At 35.1% G+C, this 25,421-nt stretch overlaps 1 protein-coding gene across 2 annotated transcripts in view; it reads right to left on the reverse strand.

Moving 5' to 3' along the window:
- The window catches only part of BBS9 (Bardet-Biedl syndrome 9), a 289,085-nt gene that overhangs the window by 156,602 nt on the left and 107,062 nt on the right, over positions 1-25,421 (reverse strand). For both annotated transcript variants that reach the window (XM_051789144.1, XM_051789143.1), the window contains exon 20: positions 5,800-5,982. In XM_051789144.1, coding sequence (XP_051645104.1) covers positions 5,800-5,982 — 183 coding nt within the window. The remainder of the gene's footprint in view (positions 1-5,799; positions 5,983-25,421) is intronic.

The raw sequence follows: 25,421 nt of genomic DNA on the forward strand, positions 1-25,421 counted from the left end.
CTTCAACTTGCTATTTTTGCCATAACCCACTGCCTTCTTAGTAAATAAATTTAACTGCAGAAAGAAAATTATTAACAGACATTTAAAGGAATTGTGATAGTGCTTAAAGTAGTGGTGAGATCGCCACCTTGCTCTTCAAATTCCCTCTTTACCCAAAGTTACTTACCAAGAAAATTTCTTTTTTTTTTTACGACATTCTAACATTGTCAAGTAATCAATCAGTGTGAAACCCTGCTTTTAAGGGATTACAAATAGAAGTAAACCAGAAATACTTACACATCACTTTGCAGTAACTTAGTGGGTTTACAACCAGGTGCCTTTCTGTCCACCTACTCACATGAGGAGCAACTGAAGGAGCTGGGGCTGTTAAGTCTGGAGAAGGAAAGGTGCAGAGGAGACCTTATTGCTTTCTAGAGCTACCTGAAAGGAGGTTGTAGTGAGGTGAGGGTCAGTCTCTTCTCCCAGTTAACTAGTGACAGGACAAGAGGTCACAGCCTCAAGCTGCACCGGGGGGCTCAGGTTGGACATCAGGAAGAATTTCTTCATTGAATGGATGGTCAGGCATTGGAATAGGCTTCCCAGGGAGGTGGTGGAGTCACCATCCCTGGAGGTCTTCAAGAAATGACTGGACATGTCACTTTGTGCCATGGTCTAGTTGACAAGGTAGTGTTTGGTCAAAGGTTGGACTCCACGATCTTGGAGGTCTTTTCCAACCTCAATGATTCTATGATTCCACATTCCAGATCATGGTGTAGTCTGATCCTCTTGAAAGCCAGCTAGCAGCAGAGCACTGATAACTTCCTTATCAAAACATACTATCAAAGAGGGCTGGTACTTGAACCATGCTCTTCTCTTATTCTCCAGCTGGGTCACACATACATGCTTGAGCAAAGGCATCATTACTCCATTTAAACCTTTCTCCTTCATACTCCTCCCTGCCCAGGGAGGAGTGGGAATCTCATTCCCTCACCTTCTTCCCATCACTTGACTGGGAACTTTGGGTGTCCTGAACCAAAACTAAACTTCAGGCTGACTGACCTATTCTACTGAAAAATTAAGGGGTTTACTGGGTAAGCTTACAGCTTCCTTTCCTTTCCTTTGGTGACTAAAGACTAAAAACTCACTAGTTTTTTTTCCCCACTTAGATGCTTCTGGTACAGTGAAGTATCTTTCTGATCGATTCTGTTGTATGGCCTTGATTCAAATAGGAGGAAGAGTTATTTATATTTTGACTTCTAAAAAAGATAGTCAATGTCATTTAATGTAAAGTAATTTTCCCTGCTGGAAAAAAGGCAACAAATTTCATGTGCTTCTCCCTCTAAAACTACTTATTCTCAGATATATTATTCACTTTTTTCCTAGAAAGAAGAAGAGAGGGGATAAATATAATGTATTTGTTCGCAGAAATAAAGAATAAAGCCATATGGAAAACTGGTTCCAAGTTACCAGTCATCACTGCTCACTGCCTTGTACTGGTTGTGGGGTTTTTTGTTTGTTTGTTGGACTTGGGGTGGGGTTTTTTGTTTTGTTTAAGAAAATTTTAAAGTATTTACAAAATACCAAAAGATAATTTGTACCAGCCTATGGCAAACAAGAAAATATGAAATATTTCAGCCTATTTTAAAATATTTCAGTCTAGTAGACAGTTGGAGCTTTACATTTCAAAAGTGGTTACAATAACAAGCAGAGTATAAAAAATATAAGGCACAAAAACCTAATTCCAGATATATTTTACTGTGATTAAGACCTAGGTTGGATTAATCACAAGAATTAATGAAAATGACCATTTCCAACAAATTCTAAGAATTAGGGTTCACAAAAATTACTCTTGCCAAAGACATAATTATTAGTTCAAAGTTTTGAAAGTACTAAACATCGACAGGAAATTTCAAGACAAATTTGGCTACTATCAGTTGTGACAGAATTAAGCCTGCTGGAATTACAGAAATAACCTTACCTTTCATTTTGAGAAAAACTTGGTAAAGGATTCTTTCCACGAAAGAGTACTTTCTACATTACTCAAGAACTCTAAGTAAAACCCATCTGCTATCATGCATAAAACGTAGCAGGTTATCTAGTCTTTCCCAAACAATCTTTTCTTTTTCTCATGATTTACATTCAGATCATCTTCTTACAAAAAGCACAGACACTATTGATAGTAACTCCTATGACTTTTACTAAGCACTTAGCGATTTTCTTCTGACACCATTTCTTTTCATTGTTTCAACTTTATCTAATCAGCACTATGAAGTGGTAAATTTATAGTCCCTAGCATAAGTTAATTACACTAAATCATAGAGTCATTTAAAATACGCATTTCATCCTCAGGCATATTTTTCTTCCAAATTACAACTTCAATAAAAAATTAAGATCCAATATAGACATTTACTTGGTTTGTACAATTCCAAACATAAATAAAGAGAGATGGAAACATACTTCTGCGATGCCATTACTAGAGCTATTACTATTAACTATAGTGTCACAAATGGGACTACGACAAGAAAGGGATGATTCTGAGCAATGAAGCACCTGTATGTCGTTATTTGGTAACATCATGAGAACTATGAAAATATTTATTCTTTGGTAAAATTGCTGTTGATGGTTATACCACTGAGGGCCCTCCATCAGTCTCAAAGTTAGAATATTAGTATCGACATTTTTTCCCTTTGTAATGTCCTAAACAAAAAAAGCATTTGTAGCTTAATGATCAGACACGAGCCATCAGTCAATCCAGACACCATGCAACCATTAAATCAAAACTACCCCCTTCGGCATGAACCCTTTGAACCCTTTAAATTAGCCTGGACAAATTCCCTCCTTTCTCAAACGGATTCCCTATTGTAAACAACACAAACTCAGCATTTTTCAAATATTTTTTCCATCCAGAAAATTCAGCTTGGTAAAGTATAATCACTGGAAAACACTCTTTAACATTTTCATGATTTTTTTTTATTATTTCAGACATTATAGTACCTCAAATTGCTGTTGCTCCCTGTTATAAGCTAAAAACAAATATGTTAGTCTTACAGAACAGTGACCAACTCTCCTGAAAAAAAGAGTACTGTGTGATAAAATCTCTGGTACATTATTAACACTGTTATGATGATCATGGATTCTTTTGTCTCCAAAAGCACCCTAAAATATTTCTCTACCATATATTTCAACACATAGAAAAACAGAGGACTCAAAACCAGTATATATTTGAAAGTATAGTTTGCATGTGGCTGTAATATTATGCTCTGAAATAGTGACAATATATGCTTTTATACTTTGAATTGGACAAAACTGCACCTAACTTCCATGCAAATGCGATTAATTTTTATTCAGTTTTGTCATCACTTTCTTAATCATTCCATTAGCAGAAGAATTAGCTCATTTATCCCACCAAGACCTGAGAGATCTCATTCAATTGCTGGTGTGATACTTTTCCAACTGTGCAGAATTCATGAAAGAATCACTAAAAAAGGAGAAGGTCCTTGTATTTCCAGTACTGAACAGGAGCAGCCCTTTTAGTCAGTTTAGTCAAAGCAATGCTATTTAGGTGCTAGTTAGAAGTTTACTGCCAGAAATGAAATATGATGCCAAATACCTCTTATTTCCAAAAAACACACAAGTTTGCAGTATTACTTCTGCTATATCTTTGTAGACAAGAAAACCCAAATTTTACATGTTCTTAGACAAAAGTTTTGCAGCAATGGGAACACAAAATGCCACTTTTATATTTGCTAAATACCTAACTGAATTGACTGCCAGGTCTAGAAAACAAGATACAATCTGTTCTAAATGAAATGGCATGTATGAGAATAATGTTGATGTTATGGTCAAAGAAGCATTTCTTTTTATGGTAACAGTATATTCCAAACATTTCCCTTTTATTAAAAAAACACTTCCATAGTTTAATGTTCACAAGGCAGAAAATGTTCTGGAGATGTAGACTGCATCCAAACTGTCTTCTGACACACTCCATCCAAATTAAAATACAACAAAGCATTGTGCAGAATTGTTTGAAGAGTAAATAAAAATTCTTCAGAGATCCTTCACTTTCTTTCACCAGTGTTCCACTTGACTGCTTGCAAGAAAACCCTGAACACACGCTAGGAGCTTCTGTCTGTAAATAGCATTGGTATGTCAGAAGATTTCCCCATTCCCTGCCTAAGCTCCTTAAATTACATTCAGATTTCTGTGGTACCATAACAACTTCAATATGGCACATAATTCAGTATTTTGTAAAGGTTTCATTTCCATTTCCACCTCCAGTTATTGTTGGTTTACATTTTTCATCCTGACTGCTCTGTAGGATATACATCCTTACAATATTTATGTGAAGTCTTACAGCTTTAACATGGAATATTGTTAACTACTATATTAAAACCACACCAAGATACATGCTGAAGCGATATCCTGTATTATAGGATATGCAACAAATTTTACCATATTGTATTAAAACATGTATCAAAGCAATGCAGTTCCTGATGGCAAAACAAAAAGGAGTCACGCAAAAAATGGCTGTTTGGGCTTTTATGGGATTCATAGGACCTTCCTTTTGATTCCATTCATGGGAATGCATACTCCTCATCTGCAAAGCTTGATTTTTCAAGTTTAAATGAGGACTAAATCCAAAACAAATCTCAGTAGAACTGTGGGGTTTTGCCTACTATGAGTCAATACCATGTAAAATGCCAAAACATTTTTTGCCCCCCAGGTGGAAATGGCAGATGATCCTAGATTCACTTGAAACCCAGCTCAAGCTGTCTAAAAGACCACAAATCATTCTAAGTATTCCAGGTATGTACAAAAATCTGGATTCACTGTACACTGCAAAACCCTGTGCAAAGCATGACATTTAAAACTGGTATGCACTTAAAATAATTCTTATTTTTTTATCCCTAGAAGTCATTTGTGGAAGGTTATGCAGTACACTACATAGTTCAGATGCCTAAAATAAAGTGTTGAGATGTATTAATGTCAGAATTTATTTCTCTTCTAACTGTGGCAAATGATAGTTAAGTACTTTATTGTAGAATTCAGTAAGAGAGCTCAACTTGAAACCAACTGGGGATCAACTCTTAATTAAGTTGAGAACATTCAACTAAAGCAGTGTTTAGCTGGGGACATTAGGCATGGATAAAATACAGCCTTATTTTTCTTCACAAACCATTCTCCAAATTCTGCACACAGTCTCACATGGTCACACTCATTCAAACAGAGCAGAATTTGCAAGATATCTACACAATGTGGGACTATGTAGAAAATGGTTTGGCAAATACAAGGACATTATCTATACACAGTATTTTCTTTGGATAGCTTTCATCCATTATATAAATCATTCTAAAAACACTGAGGACAAAGTATAGCAAATGCTTAATAGATTAAATACACTGTATTTACTAGGTGTACATGTCTGTATTTTATATTTCTATTGGAATGTGTGCATGTCTATTATATAGCATTTATATTAAAGTCTTTAAAAATGGCAGTATTCTGTTTGTGCTAACAATTGGACTGAAGGTAAAATCAGCTAAATTTGTGTGAGACACTCCTAATTCTCTTGTTATGGAAAAGTTAAGCAGAATTTAACTGGTATCACCCATGTCTTCTAATGAAACATTCTATAACCCACTCCTACTTTTCTACTTTCCTGTGAAATCAGTGTAGTTTACATCAAACATTGAACTTAACAAGGCTACTTAAATCACTTCAAAGGACAGTCTTCAGTAAAGTACAGGGCAAAATATGTAAATTTAAGGGCTTAAAGCTCTATGAATGAGCATTTTTCAAGCGGCTCTTACAGATTCTTACCAGCTCTTGTGTATCTTCTGCTAATGGCAAAAACGTAGCTTCCAGAATAGCAACTTGATCAGTGCTGAGCTTCTGCCACAAACTAATCAGCATAATCACCAGATGGGTGGCACTTTTCAACTTTGTGAATGCCTGGAACACGTTGGCTTGATTTTCTTCTGCTGCATCTGCTAGAGCTATTACCTGCAAAAATTACAAACATCTGTTAAATATAATTTTACCATCCGTGAACACTCAACACTGAAATTACCTTTGGCACACTCTTGTTTTCCTTTAGAAGATCCTGAGGAATTCTGTTTTCCATAAACACAAACCACAGGGTATCAAATGAGTTATCGCTTATCTAGATTTTTCTTTTGCATACCCAATGCAATTTCCATATGGCAACAGGATTAATCTATCTAGTACAATCAGTGTAGAAAGGATTTTGTATAGAGCATATTTTTAAGTCATTCCTGAAATTGATCCCCATCATATGACATAATACATGACAACAAACTAACTTTCAGGTTTATACCATACAAGACACTAATCTCCATATGACCAGCAAGCCTACTGTATTAATCAAAACCAACACATTGATTCTATGTAATTAAAAATGCAGTATATAATTATTTCCACAGGAACATAACTGCCATCTGTTATTTTGTTAACTCTCATGTCTCTCCATGTCTTGCACTAGTTGCTTCAGCTTTTATGCCAAAATACAAACACTATGGATCATGTATATGAAGGTAATACCACTCTAAGTGTCAGACATTATGAAAGAATTTTCAAATAAAATAACAGATTCACTTCTTCTAATATGGTAAGACAGTTTTGCTGTGTACTTCAAGATGGGGAAAGGCAGAAGAGCTATTATAAGATACTCTACTCAGTTCAGTAATAACTTGTCATTGTATATAATATGTTCACTCACAGCATTACAAAAATGGCTATTTTGAAAAATATTGCTATAAATGTCTTCTTTCTTGAAATGCAATGTTTAGACATTTTCCATCACTGAGTGAAAAGCGAAGCTGACAGTGATTTCAATAGGCAATTGCTGCAATGTCAATATGACAAGAGATTTTCCACAGTATTTGCACTGAATTACTTCAAGTAACAAAGGTTAGGGGTTTATCCTGGGGGAGTACAACTTCAGAGACCTGTTCTCATGAGTGCCACTACATCTTCATGTTGCCCAAATAATACTTGGCTTACAGAAGCACTGATCGTCATTTAAATCAACACAAAGCATCTCCCTCAACCACTTTCTGTTTATTTATCTGCAGGATGGAAAAATAGGTGCTTGACTGGAGTTGTAAAAAGCCTCATAGAAATACTGTTAAAATGTAATTAGTATTGCAATAGGATTTACAAAGTAAAACTTGCAGTGTCTGATCCATTAACATTTGGAAACAGCAGGAAAATGAAAATACTATACGATGCATCTTCAGCAGGGAAAGAAAGCCAACCAGCTGTTAGCATTTGGTGGAGGAAAACTATTTTTAATCTGCAACACTGGCATTAGAGACGTGTGTGTGTTCCCTCCAAGCTCCCATGTGACTGGGAAGATAAAGAAAACAGAATTTTAGGGATAGAACTATAAATATGAAACATTTCAAACAAAATGTGTTGATAGCTTTTGTTTTATATTTTAAAATGTAATGTTTCCAAATAAAACGGAGAACCCACAGGATACTCATGAGTCCAAACACTACATAAATCAGAGCCAAGTAACAAAACAAACAAACAAAGAAGTCCAGCTAACCATGCAAAGGAGAACTGAGAAATTAATCCCAAGTAGTGAAAACCAACATGACATACTTTGGTTAGCGAAGAGTAACGATATCACTGACACATCACCTGATGTATTTGTGTTGGCATTCAATTTGTCTCACCAAACCCTTGATGTTTTCCACACCTTATGTTCTACACAAGGTTAAGTTCCATACTGCAGTCACTTTTCAACAGTTATGGGTCACAAAGCCACATGACAAACACAACACTACATAGTACCCTACATCAGCTGCACCTGACCCCTTTAGCCAGTAATTGCCTGCACTGTACAGCTTCATCTTTCTGAGGAGACAAGCAACAGTAAAATCTTCCTCAGTGTAATAGGGGCCTTCAAATATCTAATCATTTTTCCTGTCCAATATACAATTGAAGATTTTGAGAAGACCAAAGAATTTACCATGCTGATGAGGTGTGCTCATTCATTGTTATGCTTCCTATGTCATTACTGGATGGGATAGCACAATTCAGAATTCCTAGAATGTGGACTAAAGGCAAGCTACCTGTAGCCTATTATGGATAATGCTCAGAAAACATAAATTACGCTGAAGACACTGGCAAATACAGTTGCACTTGCATGACAACTACCAGAATCCCACTTAACAACAATGCAAAGGCCACTTTCTAGACTGAGTCATTCATAAATTCCTAGATGGTCTCTCACACTGTGCTATATTTCAATTGACACTCTACTACATACTTCAGAAGCATAAATTGCATAAAGACAAGTAACTTGCATGGTCTTTTACCTTAAGGATCCTTCATATTAGAATATTCTTTCTTTCCATTTTATAACCATGAACAAAGGAGATCCTCAGCTTTTCATAGGCTATAGATGCAAAACAGATATCCCAGTAGTCCCAAAAAATACCTAATGTACAAGTCTAAAACATATTTTGAAAGCAGTTTCGTAAAAAAACCTAAAAAGTACAACTATTAACAAAGTTTGTCTTTGGCACAAAATTCTGCCGTTCTCATGCACAATAATGCAAGGCATATATTATACCAGTGAGAGACCTAAGTTTCTAAAGGTGAGGTGCAGTCTTGGGGAGCATTGCAGGTCACTGAAATATATAGCAACTAAATCTTTAGATAACTGCATATGTACAAGTTCTACTTTACACTTGCAGAAAAAGCAAAGAGGGGGAAAAAACCATTTCTAAGTACAAATTATTCTGTTAACAGATGAAGAAGTGACCTGATATAGCTTTCTGAGATCCGAAATATCCAGGACAATACAATATGAATTCCCACACTATAATGCAGGCATGCACAATCATGGTAATTTTTAAAAAGCCTATTATCAGGGACAGAAAAAAGACTGTCAAAACAACACCACTTGAAATATGCTGCTGGAAGGACCAAACATACCTTGACAATACACAGTTACACAGTAAATACTTGATGGGGGGGGAATAAATCTTTCCTTACTGAGTAAAATGACTTTGAAAATCTCTCAGGATATCAGCTATAAATTTTAGAAGTGTTTTGGGGCTCTTCATTCAAACACTTGCAGAACTTAAGGATGAGTAAGTTCTAAAAACATGACATTCATACTTTTTATTATTTTATTTTCACCTGAACAATATCTCTAATTATATTTTACAATAGTTGGGGAACATAAAGAATCCATACCCTTCACAGTCTGAGATCCTAATCTTTTCAGATTCAGTCATAGTTTTTCCCAATATTACTTTCAATTGCACAGTAGTTGTTCAAGCTGTTTAAGATCTATTTTATCATCTTTCTAAGCAGGTATAATTTAAAAAAAAAAAAAACCTCCCCCGTCTCACTTTTAAACAGGATGGCAGGGAGGATACAATTGCAACTGGCAATCTCAAGTGTAGCTTTCCAACAAAAATTTTAGACCAACTGAAAACAACCAAGTAAACACTCCATCTATATTTTATAAGACCTATCATTGCCTATTTGACATTTTTCTGCCTCCTTCTTGTAATATCACAAAGCTTTTAAACAAAGAAAAATAAAAATAAGTTTTTCAAACTTTCTTTCTAAAAGCAATGAAAGAAAGGAAAGTGTTTAACGCAGGAAAGATTTAGGAGATACTGAAATGCATTGGAAGTACAGTGTTGAATATATATTTTTATAACTGATCAAAACTTGCTGTTAATTTATATTATTTTTTGTTAAATTTTTTCTGAACAAACTCATGCTCTGTTCCAACACACACACCTACAGCAAAGTAAAAGTCAGTTATTAATGAAAACATTGCAAAAAGAAAAAAAAATAGAGAACTGTTCTCCAAACGAAGGTCGTGTTTAAGATTTTTACTAAATTTCATATTCACAGTTACAAAAGAAGGGTTGAAATCCAGAAATTTTTTTATAATCTTGAAAACTTCCCACCTCAACACTATTATAAGGATAATTTCCAAGAGCATTTCTCATTTTTAGCGCAAAGTGTTCAAGCAGAAAGAAGTCTCTCCATGTTTATTTCATTGCTAAGTAGACCTTATAAGATGTCAAGCAATTAAAACCTGTAAACTAATGGTGATGCAAGTTTTAAAAACAATCAAGATTTCTCCATCATTATTGCTTATATAAAATATTTTAGGGCATTGTTTACCATCCAACAATAACTTCAAAATTGCTAATCCCTCTTGAAAAAGGTTTGCAACATAACCCACTCTTGTACATGCAGACTAGTTCCTTGGGGCAATAATGACCATCACTCTCCCAAGCTTATTCTAATAATACAAAAAAAGACAAATACAATTCCAAAAATACAAAATGCCTTCTTATTAGCTGGATAGGAAGTTGAAGAAAACTTTGAGAAAGTAAAGGGCAAAAAATGAGCAAGAAGTTCCAAGGAGCTTTCTTTTGAGTTGGTAGTGATTTCAGCTCCTAGTAACTATTTTTAGCAGAAATCAAGTTTGAAGAGAGCAGAAGTTTGGCATTTAAAGAATACAGAATCCCTTTCTATTTCATCCACAGCACTTAGGAGCAAGTCTTCTATGAAAAAAATCGTTAAAATATGAAAAACAAGATAACAAATTTAATTATTATGAAGTGGATACAGGGATGGTGAATTGTTAACAAGCTCACAGGTATCTTCTGGCAATCGTTCTGGTGGAATAATTTATTGCAAGATAGTAAATTGATCCGACCCCTTACAACTATTTTTAAGCAGAATTAGATCTTCATAAAGCAAGATGCTAATGAATAAAACGGGAAAAAACAGAGAACTGAGAGAGATGCTAATTACTGCTTGTTCATTGTTATTGCCACAGGACACTGACCACTGTTCTCACCCTTTCCCCCATTTTAGAGAAGAAAATACAACTCAGTTGCCAAATCTAAAACAAGATCAGGCAGAATTTTTTCGTGCTTTTTAAGAAGTCTCCACCACATATCTTAATTCACACAGAATGCATAGGCATTTAAAGTCAAATATGTTTTTCCTTACAAGCCCTTTTGTTTACTTTGCACTTATGGCATGCAGCCATAGAAAAACTAAGACACCAGCAAAGCAAACCTTTAAAACAGGCAAGACAACATAAGTGACAATATCAATTTAATTAATAAAATTCTTAATATCACTTATTCTAGGAGTAAACTTTGGTTTTTTAAACAGGAAAGTCTCCAAGTAGTTTCCAACATAAAGAAACAGTGATTAGCAGCCTGGTTCCCGGTGCAGACCATCTCACTCAACAACCATTGTGCACAGAGCTTTTGACAGGTGACTAAAGCTTTATGGAATGCGGGCAAAGATATCCATGTCAGAGAGCGATCTTTATCAAACACTCTGTCACCAGGAAGAATAACCATGTCACTCCCGCAAGGGAGCACTTCCAAACGCTGTGGCGTTCCCACAGTGCTGCAATGGGTACGCTGGAATTAAGTACCTCAGGCCACAGTTATCTGACCCTTAGGAGAGTGCCACAGCTAGTGCTAATCACGACCACAGTTTTTAACATCGCGGCGTAGGACCACCATGATGACAACAAAGCATCAATTCACTAGACACCAAATACTCCACTTTCAAGTGAAGCTCAACATGAGCATGATCAGAGAAGACCGCAGAGAAAAAAGACACTGCAGCATGATGACCCATGCTTTATCTGGATGCACACAGCTACCTTCTGAAATTCTAGTGCCTCACTAGAGGAACGTGAAATTATCACGAGTAATTACTGTAGCAATCTGCGCCTCTGGAAACATTAACAGTTAGATCAAGAAAATACTCAAGGGAAGTTGTGTAGTTTCGTTTTCTTCTGCTACTTCCGTGACAGAATTATTGCTAACAGCTCTACTTCACCTTTCTAAATTGGATTTTGCCACAAAGCAGTATTGTCTACTAGCATACCACAGGTTGCACATTATGATGACAGTCGATTCAAACACTCTGCAAGAGCCAAATGCACGTATCATTTAAATTCAGAATCCTCTTTTGAAACTTCTCACATATCAAAGCTGTGTCCTACCTCCACAAAACCAAAGTGATAGTGGATTATTAGCACAGAGAGTCACACTGTATCATTTATTTTAGTTCTTTCATTTGAAGAACTAGTGACAATGATGTCAATAAGAAAATCTTTCGGGATAAAGTAACTATCATTTCAGCTCTATAGCAAGTTTACTGCTTATTTAAACACATCTTAGTGTCTTATACTGCTGTCCATCATTATGGGAGCTTTTTTGTGTAAGTCCATGGGAACAGAAATGAGGAATTCCTTTTGTCTCTGGTGTCCCATCTGCAGTAAGGATTATAGTTAAGACTATTTTAACTTGACTAATATACTTTTCTCTATTTGTCTCTTTTTTTGTGTGTGTTTGGTTTTTTGTGGGTTTTGTTTTATTTTGGTTTTTTTAAGGGTTTAGCATTTTTGAGACACCAGATAAATTAATATGGTCAACAGTAACCATACATAGATGATTATTTAAATACTTGACACTTGACTTCCTCTCAATAGCCTATCCACAAGTAAATATTGCAACCAGTTTTGCATGTGAGTAACTGCTTGTTATTTGGTACAACTATGAAATACCAAGATGAGGAAAAATATTTTTGAAGGAAGGCTACAAACATGTTCCAAAATACATATGATACTTTGCAATACATTTAGAACCAAGTTCTATGTTATAAAATCCAAATTTAAAAGTGCAGTTACGAAATTAGTAGCTTATCCGAGTGAAGTAACATCTGTTACAAATTACATAAACCCCCAGAATCCAGTGAGTTACAATGAATCCTCTACTTATCCCTTCAAAACAAAAGTTCTATTTAAGCAAAGGGATGTGCTAAATAACACACAGATATGTCACAGAATTTGTGATAGTCAATGAATATTGAAGACAGAGTTTCACTGTGAAGCTGTGGTTGAATTGGCAGCAATGTATATAAAATATAGCCAAACATGAGCTAAATGGAGACAGAGAGGTGGAGAGTTTGTTTTAAATCACCAAATATATGGCATTGTGTAATGACAACCAAAAACATTTTACAATAAAGGAACAAATTTTGAACAGTTGAAGTTGCACACTTTGTATATTAACATAAGCTGTGATCCTAAACAAACAATTTAAAAAACCAGGAGCCTCAACCTGCAAATTTTTAATTGCATTTCAGTGCAATGGGATCTATAGATGGTCAAGAAATCAAGACAAACCCTTTATATCATACTTCTGCAAACATTTAAGTACAGTGAAGCTCTGTGGGTTAAATCAAAGATTTGCTAACTCCAGTGGGAACACTACCTTGATTCAGTAAAGGCAGGATTTCATCCTACTAAAGACCACTACTCTCATTGTCATCAGTCATACTCACCTAGTGGGGGCAAAAAGCATTTCCAGCATGTTGAGATAGCAGGTGATTAGTGTAGTTTTAGAAATCTAGAATAAATCCACAAATTATTGCTACCCAGAAAGTACATAGTAAAACATGTCCTAGATGAGCTTAATTTCATATTTATATTTTACTGTAATAATGAAAAATAAAAACATGTTGACAAACAGATCTTTCAAAGGGTAATAAAAACAAATCCAACTAACACATGATACTGATATTTTTCCATCTGTATAGATGAATACAAAGCCACTTCAGCAAACTCTATTCCAACACCTTGAACAATAAAAGTATCAATATTTAAAAAAAATCAGCAAGACAGTCAAGACAGTGAAGTTCTAAGCTAAATTCCAAGTCATTGCCAATCCCACTTGAAATTTTGGCACTTCTAATTTATACTGAACCACCTGAAGAAATTTCCAGAACTTCCCATTCAGGTTGAGCTAGCATATAATTTTAAGTGATTAGAAAACATTGTGGTTACTAACACAGTGTCTGGGAGTAAAAGTAAGACTAAGAATGATTAAACTAAAATTACACACTCTGGAAGCAAATTCTAAACATAGCAACCAAAGAAAATGGATGGCAGGCTAATTAGAAGCTCAAACTTAACTATAACACTAATTTCATGACATCTCTCATTAAAATTACTTTTCTATTTTGAGACACATTATAGAATTTCTCTATTATTAGTAAAACCTTGAGAACACGTGCCAGAACATTTGGAAATAAAATGGGCTTCTCAAGCCAAAGTGCAAAGGTCACAGAACACATGAATTGCTTGCTTGAATACTTTGTCTTTGAATTACAAGTTTTCCATAATTTCTTCTATTTTTCTGTACTGAAAGAGACATAACCATTTCAAAACAAAGGAGCATCATGATGAAATGCAGATTTTGTAAAACTCAGTCAAAAAACCACAGTTTATAAACCTTGAAGAGAATTCAGCAAAGATAATGGAGTTCACTACGTCTTATTGGATTTACTAGTAAAAAAAAAAGAAAGTTTCAAAACAGTCATTTAGTGAAAGTAAAAATTCATTGTTCATGCAAGGTGCCACACCAATAAATTTCAGACAAAGCAGACTCTTGCGTTCCTCCACAGATGAAGTATAGCACAGACCACATTAATGCTTGCTCCACAACAATATCCAGCAAAAAAAACCCTTTACAAGCTACATCCTACTTCATATGACAATCGACTTCTAAGCCAACAGTTACTGCCATACAGGTACGATTATTTTCAGTGATGCAGATTTCATTTTCTGGGGTCAAGACAAGTATTGAAAGACCAAAAATATTCTATTGCCAAGTCACACAGCAGGCAGACTTAAACCTAATATTGAAGTAGTAAAGAGCTTATCAGATCAGTGCTTGAAGCACTTCATCTACAGAAAGAAAACAACAACAAAGTAACCACCTGAAGTAACGTTACAGTGTGTTCAACAGCAACTTCTAGGTGTTTATGAAAAGAACATTTTTAGGTCACCAAATTCATTGTACTGCAGATAATGACCAATGATACTCATTATTCTGCACACCTGGAAGTGCACCTTCTAACTCTCTTCTCTCAAACTGACAAATTAAGAAAATTCCCAACTGAAATACCCTGCTTATTCACAAGCACAAAGTCCACAGGCACACAATTAGGTTTTCTTTACATGCACACCTGCCCTAGCCACACTCAGGCTGTGCGTTCTGCCAGTTAAACGTAAGAGTTAGAACTTGGGCAGAAATACCAAAAAAAACCCTACCCAAAATAAGAAAACATTCATCCCCAAAACTGGTTCATTTTATGTTCAAAATAAGATGAGCAGCAAAACTAGTAATTATTTTATAGAGTGTAAAGCCCACGTTATCAGAGGATTATTCTGGTGAAGTAAGCATGTATCACCACAGGCTATGGGTTGGTTTCCAATAAAGTAAAAGCCACCATTATATATGCACATACATACTTACAGGATTGGGGTTTTACTATTAATCATAACATTCTGTGTTGTTCTCCTGCTGCTCCTCTAAACAGAGTTGAAGCTATACGGCTTTCTAACTTTCATTTCAATATACATTATTTAATGACGTGTTTATAGTCCCTTAGTCTTTGAGAAATGTCACGAAAAACAATTCACAATTGGCACTGTAGGCAGAAGTCCTTCACCTATGTGTTTGGAAATACCACTTTTTACCTATTTTCAGCAAGGCAACTGCTAACTCCAATCATATCCCACATTGTTGTTCTTTTCCTTAAAACGAATGAAAAGATGGAAGAGCTAATAAGCAATATAATGAAACACCTTCCAATACGTTTAGCACCAATTCTCTTCCAAAAGACAAGATGTGTTAATCTCAAAACGTCTGTTTGCCAGACATTTTTGACCTGGCTTCACCACCTATTACCCCGGCATGCTGACAGAAAAGCAAGACAGTTCAAGCCACCTGGAGTTATAGGGGAACAGTTTCTCACCTTTAAAAAGGCTTTGGAGGCACATTCAAAAAGATTCACAGTTCAATTCAACATTACTTACTAGAAGAAAGCCATTCTTTCCATGAAGGAAAACATGTTAAATAGCCGACCATCAAATGCATAATGATTAAGGTATTGAGATAGCAACCTTCCATGCAAACTTCTCATTCCTCAGCTTCTCCTTTATTCTAACAGACAGCTGAGTCTATGGAGGAGATGGGATGTGTATAGTCTTTTTCAAGTCCTGCTGACCCAGATTAAGATTCCCACTGGGGCTGCTAGAAGCAGGGGAGTAAAGGAAAGAGATAGCAAGTGTCAGGCATGCTTCACTGTCTGAAATGTGATAATTAACCCTGTAACTTTCCCTGGTTTAAATCCAGAAAAATCTCCTCATTATCTGAGCAGAAGTTTATGGATAGTTCTACTGCACAACATTTGGATTAACAAATGGTACCCTCCATTATGTAGAGTAGGAAAGAGCTCACTTTTCAATGCTAATATATAACCACACGCAAACACACCCCACTAAATTAGTAACAAATGCACTTACTGATTTTGGCCGAGATAGATTTTCTGATAAGAAAAGATTTTCCTTAAAAAAAAAAAAAGCTCAATTTGTTCCCCTGATGTAATACAGCTGAAGTTCATGTCACAGTTCAGTCAAATCTAATAGTTTTAACTTAGTTTCAACTATTACTGGTCATAACAAGATGTATTCAAAGGGGTATTTATGTTTGCTTTATTCTATTGCATCAAAGTTAGGAAAACACATCTGGGTAGCGTACATTCTAGCCACACCGCAGACTAAAAATCCAGATAAACGTTTTGTCTAGAAGGATGACTAAATAAGTTGGCCAAATATCAGAACAAATTCACTTTGATGTTTTAAGTTGGTGGAGCTCAGAAACATGACCTAAGTTATATAGTTACATCCTCCGAAAAAGTAGCAACCCTGTCTTCCTTTAGCATTTGACAGAGGGGGGCAGGGTGGGGGAAGAAGGATTTGTTATGAAATTCATAATTCAACATGAAAAAAATGAGAGGAACCTAAGGAAAAACATTTGCCTACTTTCACTCATATTCATGAATATGAGTGTATTCATATCTTTTCCACAACCATTTTCAGTGCTTGCATCCACTGTAACAAACAAATGCCGTGGACTCTGATTAGGAGCCCATAAAGAAGGATGGCGTTTGAGATTCCCACCACAGGTGCACACCTGAAATCAGCTGAAATCAGATCACATCAACAGGTTCCATGTAAGCAATTCCCTCAAGAGTGATGCTGAGACACTTCTCAAAAACTAATGGTGAAAATACATAAAAATAGATAAAACCTCATATCAGGTGTAGAACCAACTTACTGAGCTCCATCAATCGCATAAGAAAGCAGACAGCTGGCATGGTGTTAAATGATAGGGCTGGAGAGAATTACTGAGCACCATTCCTGTGGGAAGAAGTACTAAAGAAAATCTGCTGTGCAATGACAATATGAACCAAACATTATGTTCTTTACTAAATGGAAAATTCCTAGGGGAATATATAAAACAAAAATCATTTCCCAAAGGAAATAACTCTGTTGCAAAGCTTACCGTTAAAGGAATTGGAGGAAGAAATGCCTGCTACCCTTGCAGGGCAAAGAAACTATGAAGAGCCAGGAAGATATGCTCTCCTGATTTCTTTTGGAGCAAATAAAAGAATATAGCTGTTTAAAGCAGAGTGATATCCACTAAGACAAATTCTAAGACGAGGTGGTTAATTTCCCTTAATTTCCTTTATAAACTGTGGAGAGATAGTTACTTTTTTTTTTTTTTAACCATAGAAGCTATCTAACTTTCAGTGCCTTTGGATCCAGAAGACCCTTCTTTGTCTCTACTGACTACAAAGGAAATCTTAACTTCCTAGGTAAACTGCTTTTGTGAATCTCATCCACCCACATCATAACAAAGCAGTCCCACCTATTCAAAGGATATGCATAGACAACTGTTAGCTATAAATACTGTAATTAAACATATGAGAAATAGTATCAAAGAACAATTTAATCTCATCAGAGCCAATCAATTCACTATCAATAAATGTAACAGACCGTAAGCAAGATGTTGCTGTATGTTTAGGTACTCCAGTAGAGATGTATTCTTGTGCCTCACAACACTGTACATCAGGACCCCCTTAAAATGTATAGAAGAGGTGGAAATCTTAATTTTCTTCTTCTGTAAGAACAGCTATAAAAGTTGGAGGACATTACAAATTTTTATTTTTACAATAGCAGCTATTCTTAATACAGCATTTGTAGGCTGTATTAAGTATGAGTTAGTAAGGCTGTATGAGTTAGTGATCATCCCTTAAATGCCAATGAGATAAATTGAGTAATTTTTTTGCAACACATATGCTTGTAAATGGCATCTTTTTACAGTGTTCATAACACTTCAAGACAAAAACAAAATATAGACAGAAGTCAATTTCATGTGATGAGAATGGTTTTTCAGATTTCACTAAAACTGAAGTACTGAATTCAAGGGAGCATTTGGAACTTAACACTGCGCTGAGCGTTGAAGGATCTCATTTGAATTTTTTATATTTACAAATTTAAAAAGCACAGTAACTAATTCTGTGAGTTAGATATTGGTCATTTCCTACATAGACACATTGTTAATTCTACATGAGGGGCATTTCCAGCATTTCCCTATCATTTGGAGTTATTTCCTCTACTTCCTACAGGGAAGTCTTCCAGTTAAAGGCACCGTTTCTTTCTTGCAGCACACACAAGGACAACTGTACACACAATGAAGTTTCTTCAACTTTCAGTTTGACTCTCCACATACTCAGATGACAAAGCTTTAACTACCACTTCACAGCATTGCTGCACATTGTAGTCTGCACATCATTTGTTTGATTAGCATTCTGCATCTCAGTAGAGTGACTGAGCTGCCAACATACAGAGTCACGGTATGTGAAGTAGTTTAAAAATACATTAATAACCTGCATCCCTAAGTTATGTGCTTCTGAAAAATCTTAGTCTTCTTCAAAAGCCTTAGAGAATTCGTGGTCCCTTCCAATTCGGGATATCCTATGAAAAGTATGTATCCTGAAAGCAGCTTTCATTCCTTTATTCTAGAGTAAAAAGTAAAGCTATCCCCAAGACTGTCAGGTCACTTGGCTCTACTCTAAGCCTCTAAGCCTTCGTAAGGCAAAAGAATAGAGCAACGACAATATCGCGCCACTTATCAGTCCTCCTGTTCTGGACATTGGAGATACACCTCAAGTAATTCCTTAGGATCAAGCACAAAACTATATTGTTAGGTTCTATTTTCCACAACTCATGTTTGACTGGAACAATCAGTCACCTCTAAATGACTACAGTAGTAGTCATCTGCAGTATCCTGCAGTCATCTTTTCTAGTATGATCTAAGCACTTTAACTGAAATAATTTTCTTAAATACAGTAAAAGTAGGTCAAACTTCCTAGTCTTGGTTGGTTTGGGTTTTTTACCAACAAGTGTAAAAACGTAGATTTTCCCTCCACAGTTGTTCTATTGTAATTAAATCTAATTATAATTAAAAAATTAAATCTTGTCCAATTATAAAAAGTAAAATTGATGCCACTATAATGAAGCCAGACATTTTCCTTAAGTCAAAGTAAGCTTTGTCACTGACTTCAACCCGAGATTTTACCTGAGGAAAAAAATAAAATGGATAATCTAATAGAGAATTATCCTCTATTAGATAATCCTAATTCTTAATATATAATTATATACTAATATACTAAATATGTATAATTCTTAATATATAATTCTATTCTTAAATAGCAGTTCTCTGTGTGTGGATGCTATCAGCTACTATCATTCATACCACTATTCACAGAAACAGAAAAATTGAAACAAACTGAAGCAAAGGGTTACCCTGACGCAATAATTCACTTGATAAAAAGTAGCTCTGTATTAAATGAAAACAAATCTTTCCCCCAAAGTTAATATTCAGCATTTTCAACATTCAAAGATCACTACCATTATCAGGAGTTATTATCAGAGCACTGATGGACAAAATCCCTTTCAAAATGGCAAGGGGGTACTTCTGTCAGTAATTATCCTTGCTAATTGGAAACTGCCCTCTTTCATTTAGTCTCTTCTAGTGAGTGCTCCTCTTGTCTGTTTTTCTCCATGTGATATCAGCCAATGCCTCTCTCAATTCCCCTGTTACTCTATTTAACAGTGTTAACCCTCCATAATCATGTTTTCTTTTCAAATGTCTTCCAATTTTCAATATGTTTCAACTGGGTGTTTCTCAATTTATTTCTTTACTATCAATCTATGAAAATATTGCAAAGGATTTTTTTTTGGTCACTCAATATAACTGGTGGATGAGTTAGGAGCATATCTTATGTATGACAGGGCACCAGGATATTCTTTTCTTTCAGCTTTGATGGTGATGTTTCGCAGCTGACATACAAACAGATTCTACAAAAAAGTTTTATCTGAATCTATAATCCGTCTACAGGTCTTTGAAAAGCAGCATAGTTTTTGCCCCCTCTCCTTTATCGTCAGGTACTCCCAATCTTCCCTGTCATTTTGTGATGATTTTGCAGAATTATATCCATAACAAACAGTCAAAACAGAATACAAACTATACAGAGTAACAACAATCCTGAACTTACAGCATTTTCCTTAACCACTGCACAAAAAATTCAAAAGCATTTAATCAATAAGGAGTAAATTTTTTTAATAGTTTAAACCAAACATATAATAAAGGAAGAGAAATAAAATGTCATATCTTTCCACAGAGTTGTATAAAGTGTTATTGATTATATTGTACTCCTACATAACTTTTTAACAAAATTCCATTTCAGCCATTCCATTATTTTACCCACGACTAATGTCAGACCAATACCCTTACACTTATTTCAGTCTTCCTTTAATTCATCTGAATATCAGCTTTACCCAGTTCTCTGGAACTGCCCTCCTCTGTTGCTTCTCATTGACCTTACTTGTACAGGGGATTGTTTGTCAAAACTTTTAACATTCTTAAATATGAGCTAAACTATCACTGAGGATTTTAAGAGGTTTACAGTAATGTTTAATATTCTCCCTAGTGACTGCTGGAAACTATTACATCATTTGATGGGAACAAAACTTTTCCCTTTAGATCAATGACGAATATATATTCAACATTTCTGCTTCTTGAAGTTACTATGTCACATCACAGCTAACAAAAAAAAAACCCACAACAATAAAGTAACATTTCTAATGGTAAAAAGTATCTAATATGAATGTACCAGTCTCAGGTAGTTAAAACTTTTCAGATTCTGGAAGATTTAAATGCAAAATTATATTCTAACATTCTTGTTTGCAGAATGACTCCCTCATACTCACCCATCTACGTGCATTTCAAAACTGATCAGAAGAAAGCTTGAGGAAAAATATGCTATTAACTAATTAACTTAAGTAGGCAGGGGATCAAGCAGGTTTCTTCCCCATTGTGCTGAGTCTATTAACCCTACCTTCTGTTCTCAACCTGACCGATACTTCTACCAGACACACAAATACCTCTGCACCAAAGAAAACTCACACCTGCACTAAATGTATTGTTAGAGCTTTTCCTTAATCTAGGTCACAAATGTAACTACAAAAACTGAATTTCTATTTCCTTCCATTCCTTTATGCTTCAAAAACATCTGATGTCACAAGTTCAGTAAGCAAAATATCAGCTCATTTGCTTTAAGTTAACCCAATGAAGTAATTTAGAACTCATTTTTTAGAGACTTCTGTTTGTATACACAGAAACTGTATATATTATTAGCAGTGTGTTCTTAAATTTCTTATGATGAGAAAAGTATCTCAGTATGTATACAGATACATACATACATAAATGCATTGTGAAAAGTGTTTGAAAGCATCAGTGGCATCTGCGACTACAAAACTGATGTTCTTGTCAATCTGTTACAAGATAATTACACTATCAAATAAGGTCTTGGGTGACTGTAAATTCAATTTTTCACTATATTTTACATTATTCAAACTTCTGATTATACTATGAACGTTTCATGTAAACTGGAAGCACGGGGGCAGTTATATTCCACGGTAATACAGCATCGCTCAAAAGGTGTTTGCTTCCCAGTAAGGGTCAGATTTTGTTTAAATTGCATGGCCCCCTAAATCAGCTGGGACACTAGTCGTACTCAGAATTTCTAATGGGAATTGAGATTTGCAGGATTCAACCAGTGAAGATTCCTGGGTTTTATTCTCCACAGCTAGGGAGACTACAGGACAGAATATTTATAGAATAGGATATTTTGAGAGAGAGAGAATTTATATATTTTCTCCATATATGGAGAACACATACATTCTATATACAATATAGAAAGGATATTTTTAGGGACACATCTTCACTGCTGCAAACTATTCTCACAAGAAAGCAATTAGCATTTAATTGAGTAATTGTCAGGCAGAACATGAGACTTCTGTGTCTGGTCTTGTTCCTATTAATTTTTAAGAGTCAAACAAGTAAAGAGCTTTTCCCTATATCCCAGTACAACTACTTTTATTGATGTTCAAATAATTGATGATGTGACAAGAGGTACCAATATACTTGTCAAAACAAATATATTCCACATACTACTTGAATAAGATCCCTATAATTGAAAGGCTAATACATTAAACCATGGTACCATATACTATGTGGGCAGAAAGAAAAGTGCATGTTCTCATTACATACTCACCACTTTATTTCCAATCTTACTCTGCCTGCTTGGCAGCCCATGAAATTATTTTAATGTGAAAATGCCCGGTTTTAAAAATAAATTGGGCTCTCTTATCTTTTTATGTAATATCTTGTTTTCATTCAAGAACTAATAGTAAAAGCAAGATTAGGAAACTCCCACCACATTTTTCATATCACTGCTAGAACACGGTAGCCTAAATTTTTTCTCATTCCAACACAATTTCTAATTGCTTTAGAATGCATTACTAGAATGGTCTTTAATTTGAATAATTAATTTGGATAATTTTTACTTTGATTTGCTGTATTTTCTGAGTCTTAACTCAGTCTTCTGTTAATCAGAGGTATGCTTTGATTTTGCTTAAGAGCATTTAATTATCATATAGTATAACACCAAGACTTAAGGGCAGTTTTATGACTTCATTACCCTAAGCGGTATCAGCTTCTTATCAAAAATTCTGCATGCAAGCTTAATTAAAACATGATGGCAGACAAAGAATGAGTTAATTTAAAATGCAAATATAAAACATATCCTAAGTATAAAGCACAGACTGTACCTCACTATAGGCTACATACCAAAGCACAACTTTTGATTATTTAAGTGTCCAGCAAAGAACTGTTTTGCAAACAGGTCAGAATCCATACAAGTCCTTGAAAGAAGTTGTGATCATAAAGGGCAACTTTAAAAGCAACGGTCCTCCACACCCATGAAGTTAATGTGAATGGCAAACACATTCCTCACAGCATAAGGTGACATTTATTGTTTCTAATTGGGTTTCTGTGTCTTCTTCCAGCCAGGGAAAATTCTGTCTCAAATTGATAAACTTTTTACAGCCACCTGGTTCTGATGAACAGGAAAACATCCACGTGAATTCAAATAGTATATTGTGCACTCTGACCTCTGAAGTCAAATGTACATGCAAATAAAGCCTGAAATGTTTCAAGAAAGCAATTTCTACTGGTGCATATTAAAATGCAAATTGCAGGAGATTAGCCTAATAACTCACAAATGCTAACCTTAAAATAATCTGTTTCTAATCCCCCCTTAATTTAAAACCAAATATTTTAATAAGCAGGTTCTTTATCAACTGCTTTCTCCATCAATGCTTTTCCCTCTTAAGAGCTATATTATTTTTCCACAGTGTTGATTTGATGATGTTTTCCCATTAATGGAAATTAAGCAAGGTTTCTGCCAAAGAAACAGAAAACTTTTTGAGTGAATTATTTTCTCTACACATTTAGCTGCCTTCATGCTTTCAGAACAAGACTTACCACTTTCTTTTTAATCATCTTCACTAAAGATTTTGATATAGTAAATGTTACCAGCTCTTTGTATCTCAGGTGCAGAAGAATAATGTGTCACTGGGCACATCTTCCTCTTTGTTCTAGTTAGTACTATTAAGACCTTCTAAATGAGTATTTTAACAAGTATATTCTTGATTCCACACCTTTATCTCAACTTGTCAACAAGCTCTGCTCCCCATGGAAACAAACAATAAAAGACTAACTTGACATCTTTAACAAAGGCTCTGTCCTTCAAAGACACTGGGGTGAAGAAGCAATTTAATTAGGATGGGAAAAGAAGCTGTCAATCAAATTTTAAAACACCATTCATTAGATGGGTTAATAGGTAAAAAGAGTGCCACAATTTCTGGAATCCAATCTCTTTCACTGCTGCAAGCAATACCCCATTGAACATGAATTGCTAAAAGGATTGACATAATATATTTTGGGGGAGGGAAGGGTTAGACATGTTCACATATTCCAGTGAATCACTCTGCCATAATCTTGCAAAGTAAGACTGGTATATACCCCTTGGGCAAACACCTGTTTACGAATTGGGACGTATCATTAAACGTGACTTCACCTTCTTTTATGCTCCATGCCAAATTCAGTACAACTCACTTGGGTTATGCCAGACCAGCATTCCATTCCCATGTTCTGGACAATTAATTGCAACCTTCAATTTGACTACTTATCTAAGGTGTTTAAAACAGTGCCTGAAAACAGGGAAAGAAATGGAAACAGCTTTCAGATTTTCCACCTCAAGAAATGGTGCCACTAGCTTAGTTAACACAAACACACCCTCAAAAACTACAAATGAATGAGGCAAATTATTAACCCACAAATTGTAAGCACTTCTCATTTGTTCATTGATGATGTTATACAAATTTATAGAGTAACCTTCTTAAATACGGAAATATAAACAAACATGTCAGCACACAATGGAGAAAACATTCTACTCTGAAAATTACTCAAAGGACTAAAAAACGTTTTTTGTCATCTACAGCATTTTTGCCAAATTCAAGTATGCAGATACTTATATTTTGTAGGTTTTTATGAAAATTAACCAACTCTAACAAACAATAAAAAAGTAAAATGATGATGTATCTATTCCTTTGAACAACATCAGTAAGAGTCATGTGCAAACTCAGAAACCTAATTCAATAATATGTAAGCTACTTAAGTACCATAGATTGATATTCAAATGAACCAAATATCTTCCAATAATTTTGGAGAATACAAATACTCTAAGCGCCTTAAAGTTTATTGTTATTTCAGATACCTAAATAAGGCCTAGGAACCTACAGTAAACTATGTAAAATTTGAAAGTGTAAAGACTGGTACTTTTCATATACAAAACATCCACCCATCTGCCATTTATTACTGTACATTCTCATTATTTTTATTATTGCCATCATTCTTTTGACTGTGCTGTAGAACCGTAGATAACCATGGTTAGAAATAACACAAGAAAGGCTGATGGAATATTATAAATACACACTGTTTTAGTTGTAGTGGACCACATCCTGGTTACTAGGCAGATGTTTGCTTTCTGCAAACATACAGTAAATGCATACTATCTAA

The sequence above is a fragment of the Manacus candei genome, unplaced genomic scaffold (assembly GCF_025592945.1).
Source record: "Manacus candei isolate 608988 ecotype Guabito, Panama unplaced genomic scaffold, ASM2559294v1 h1tg000026l, whole genome shotgun sequence".
Classification (NCBI taxonomy): Eukaryota; Metazoa; Chordata; class Aves; order Passeriformes; family Pipridae; genus Manacus; species Manacus candei.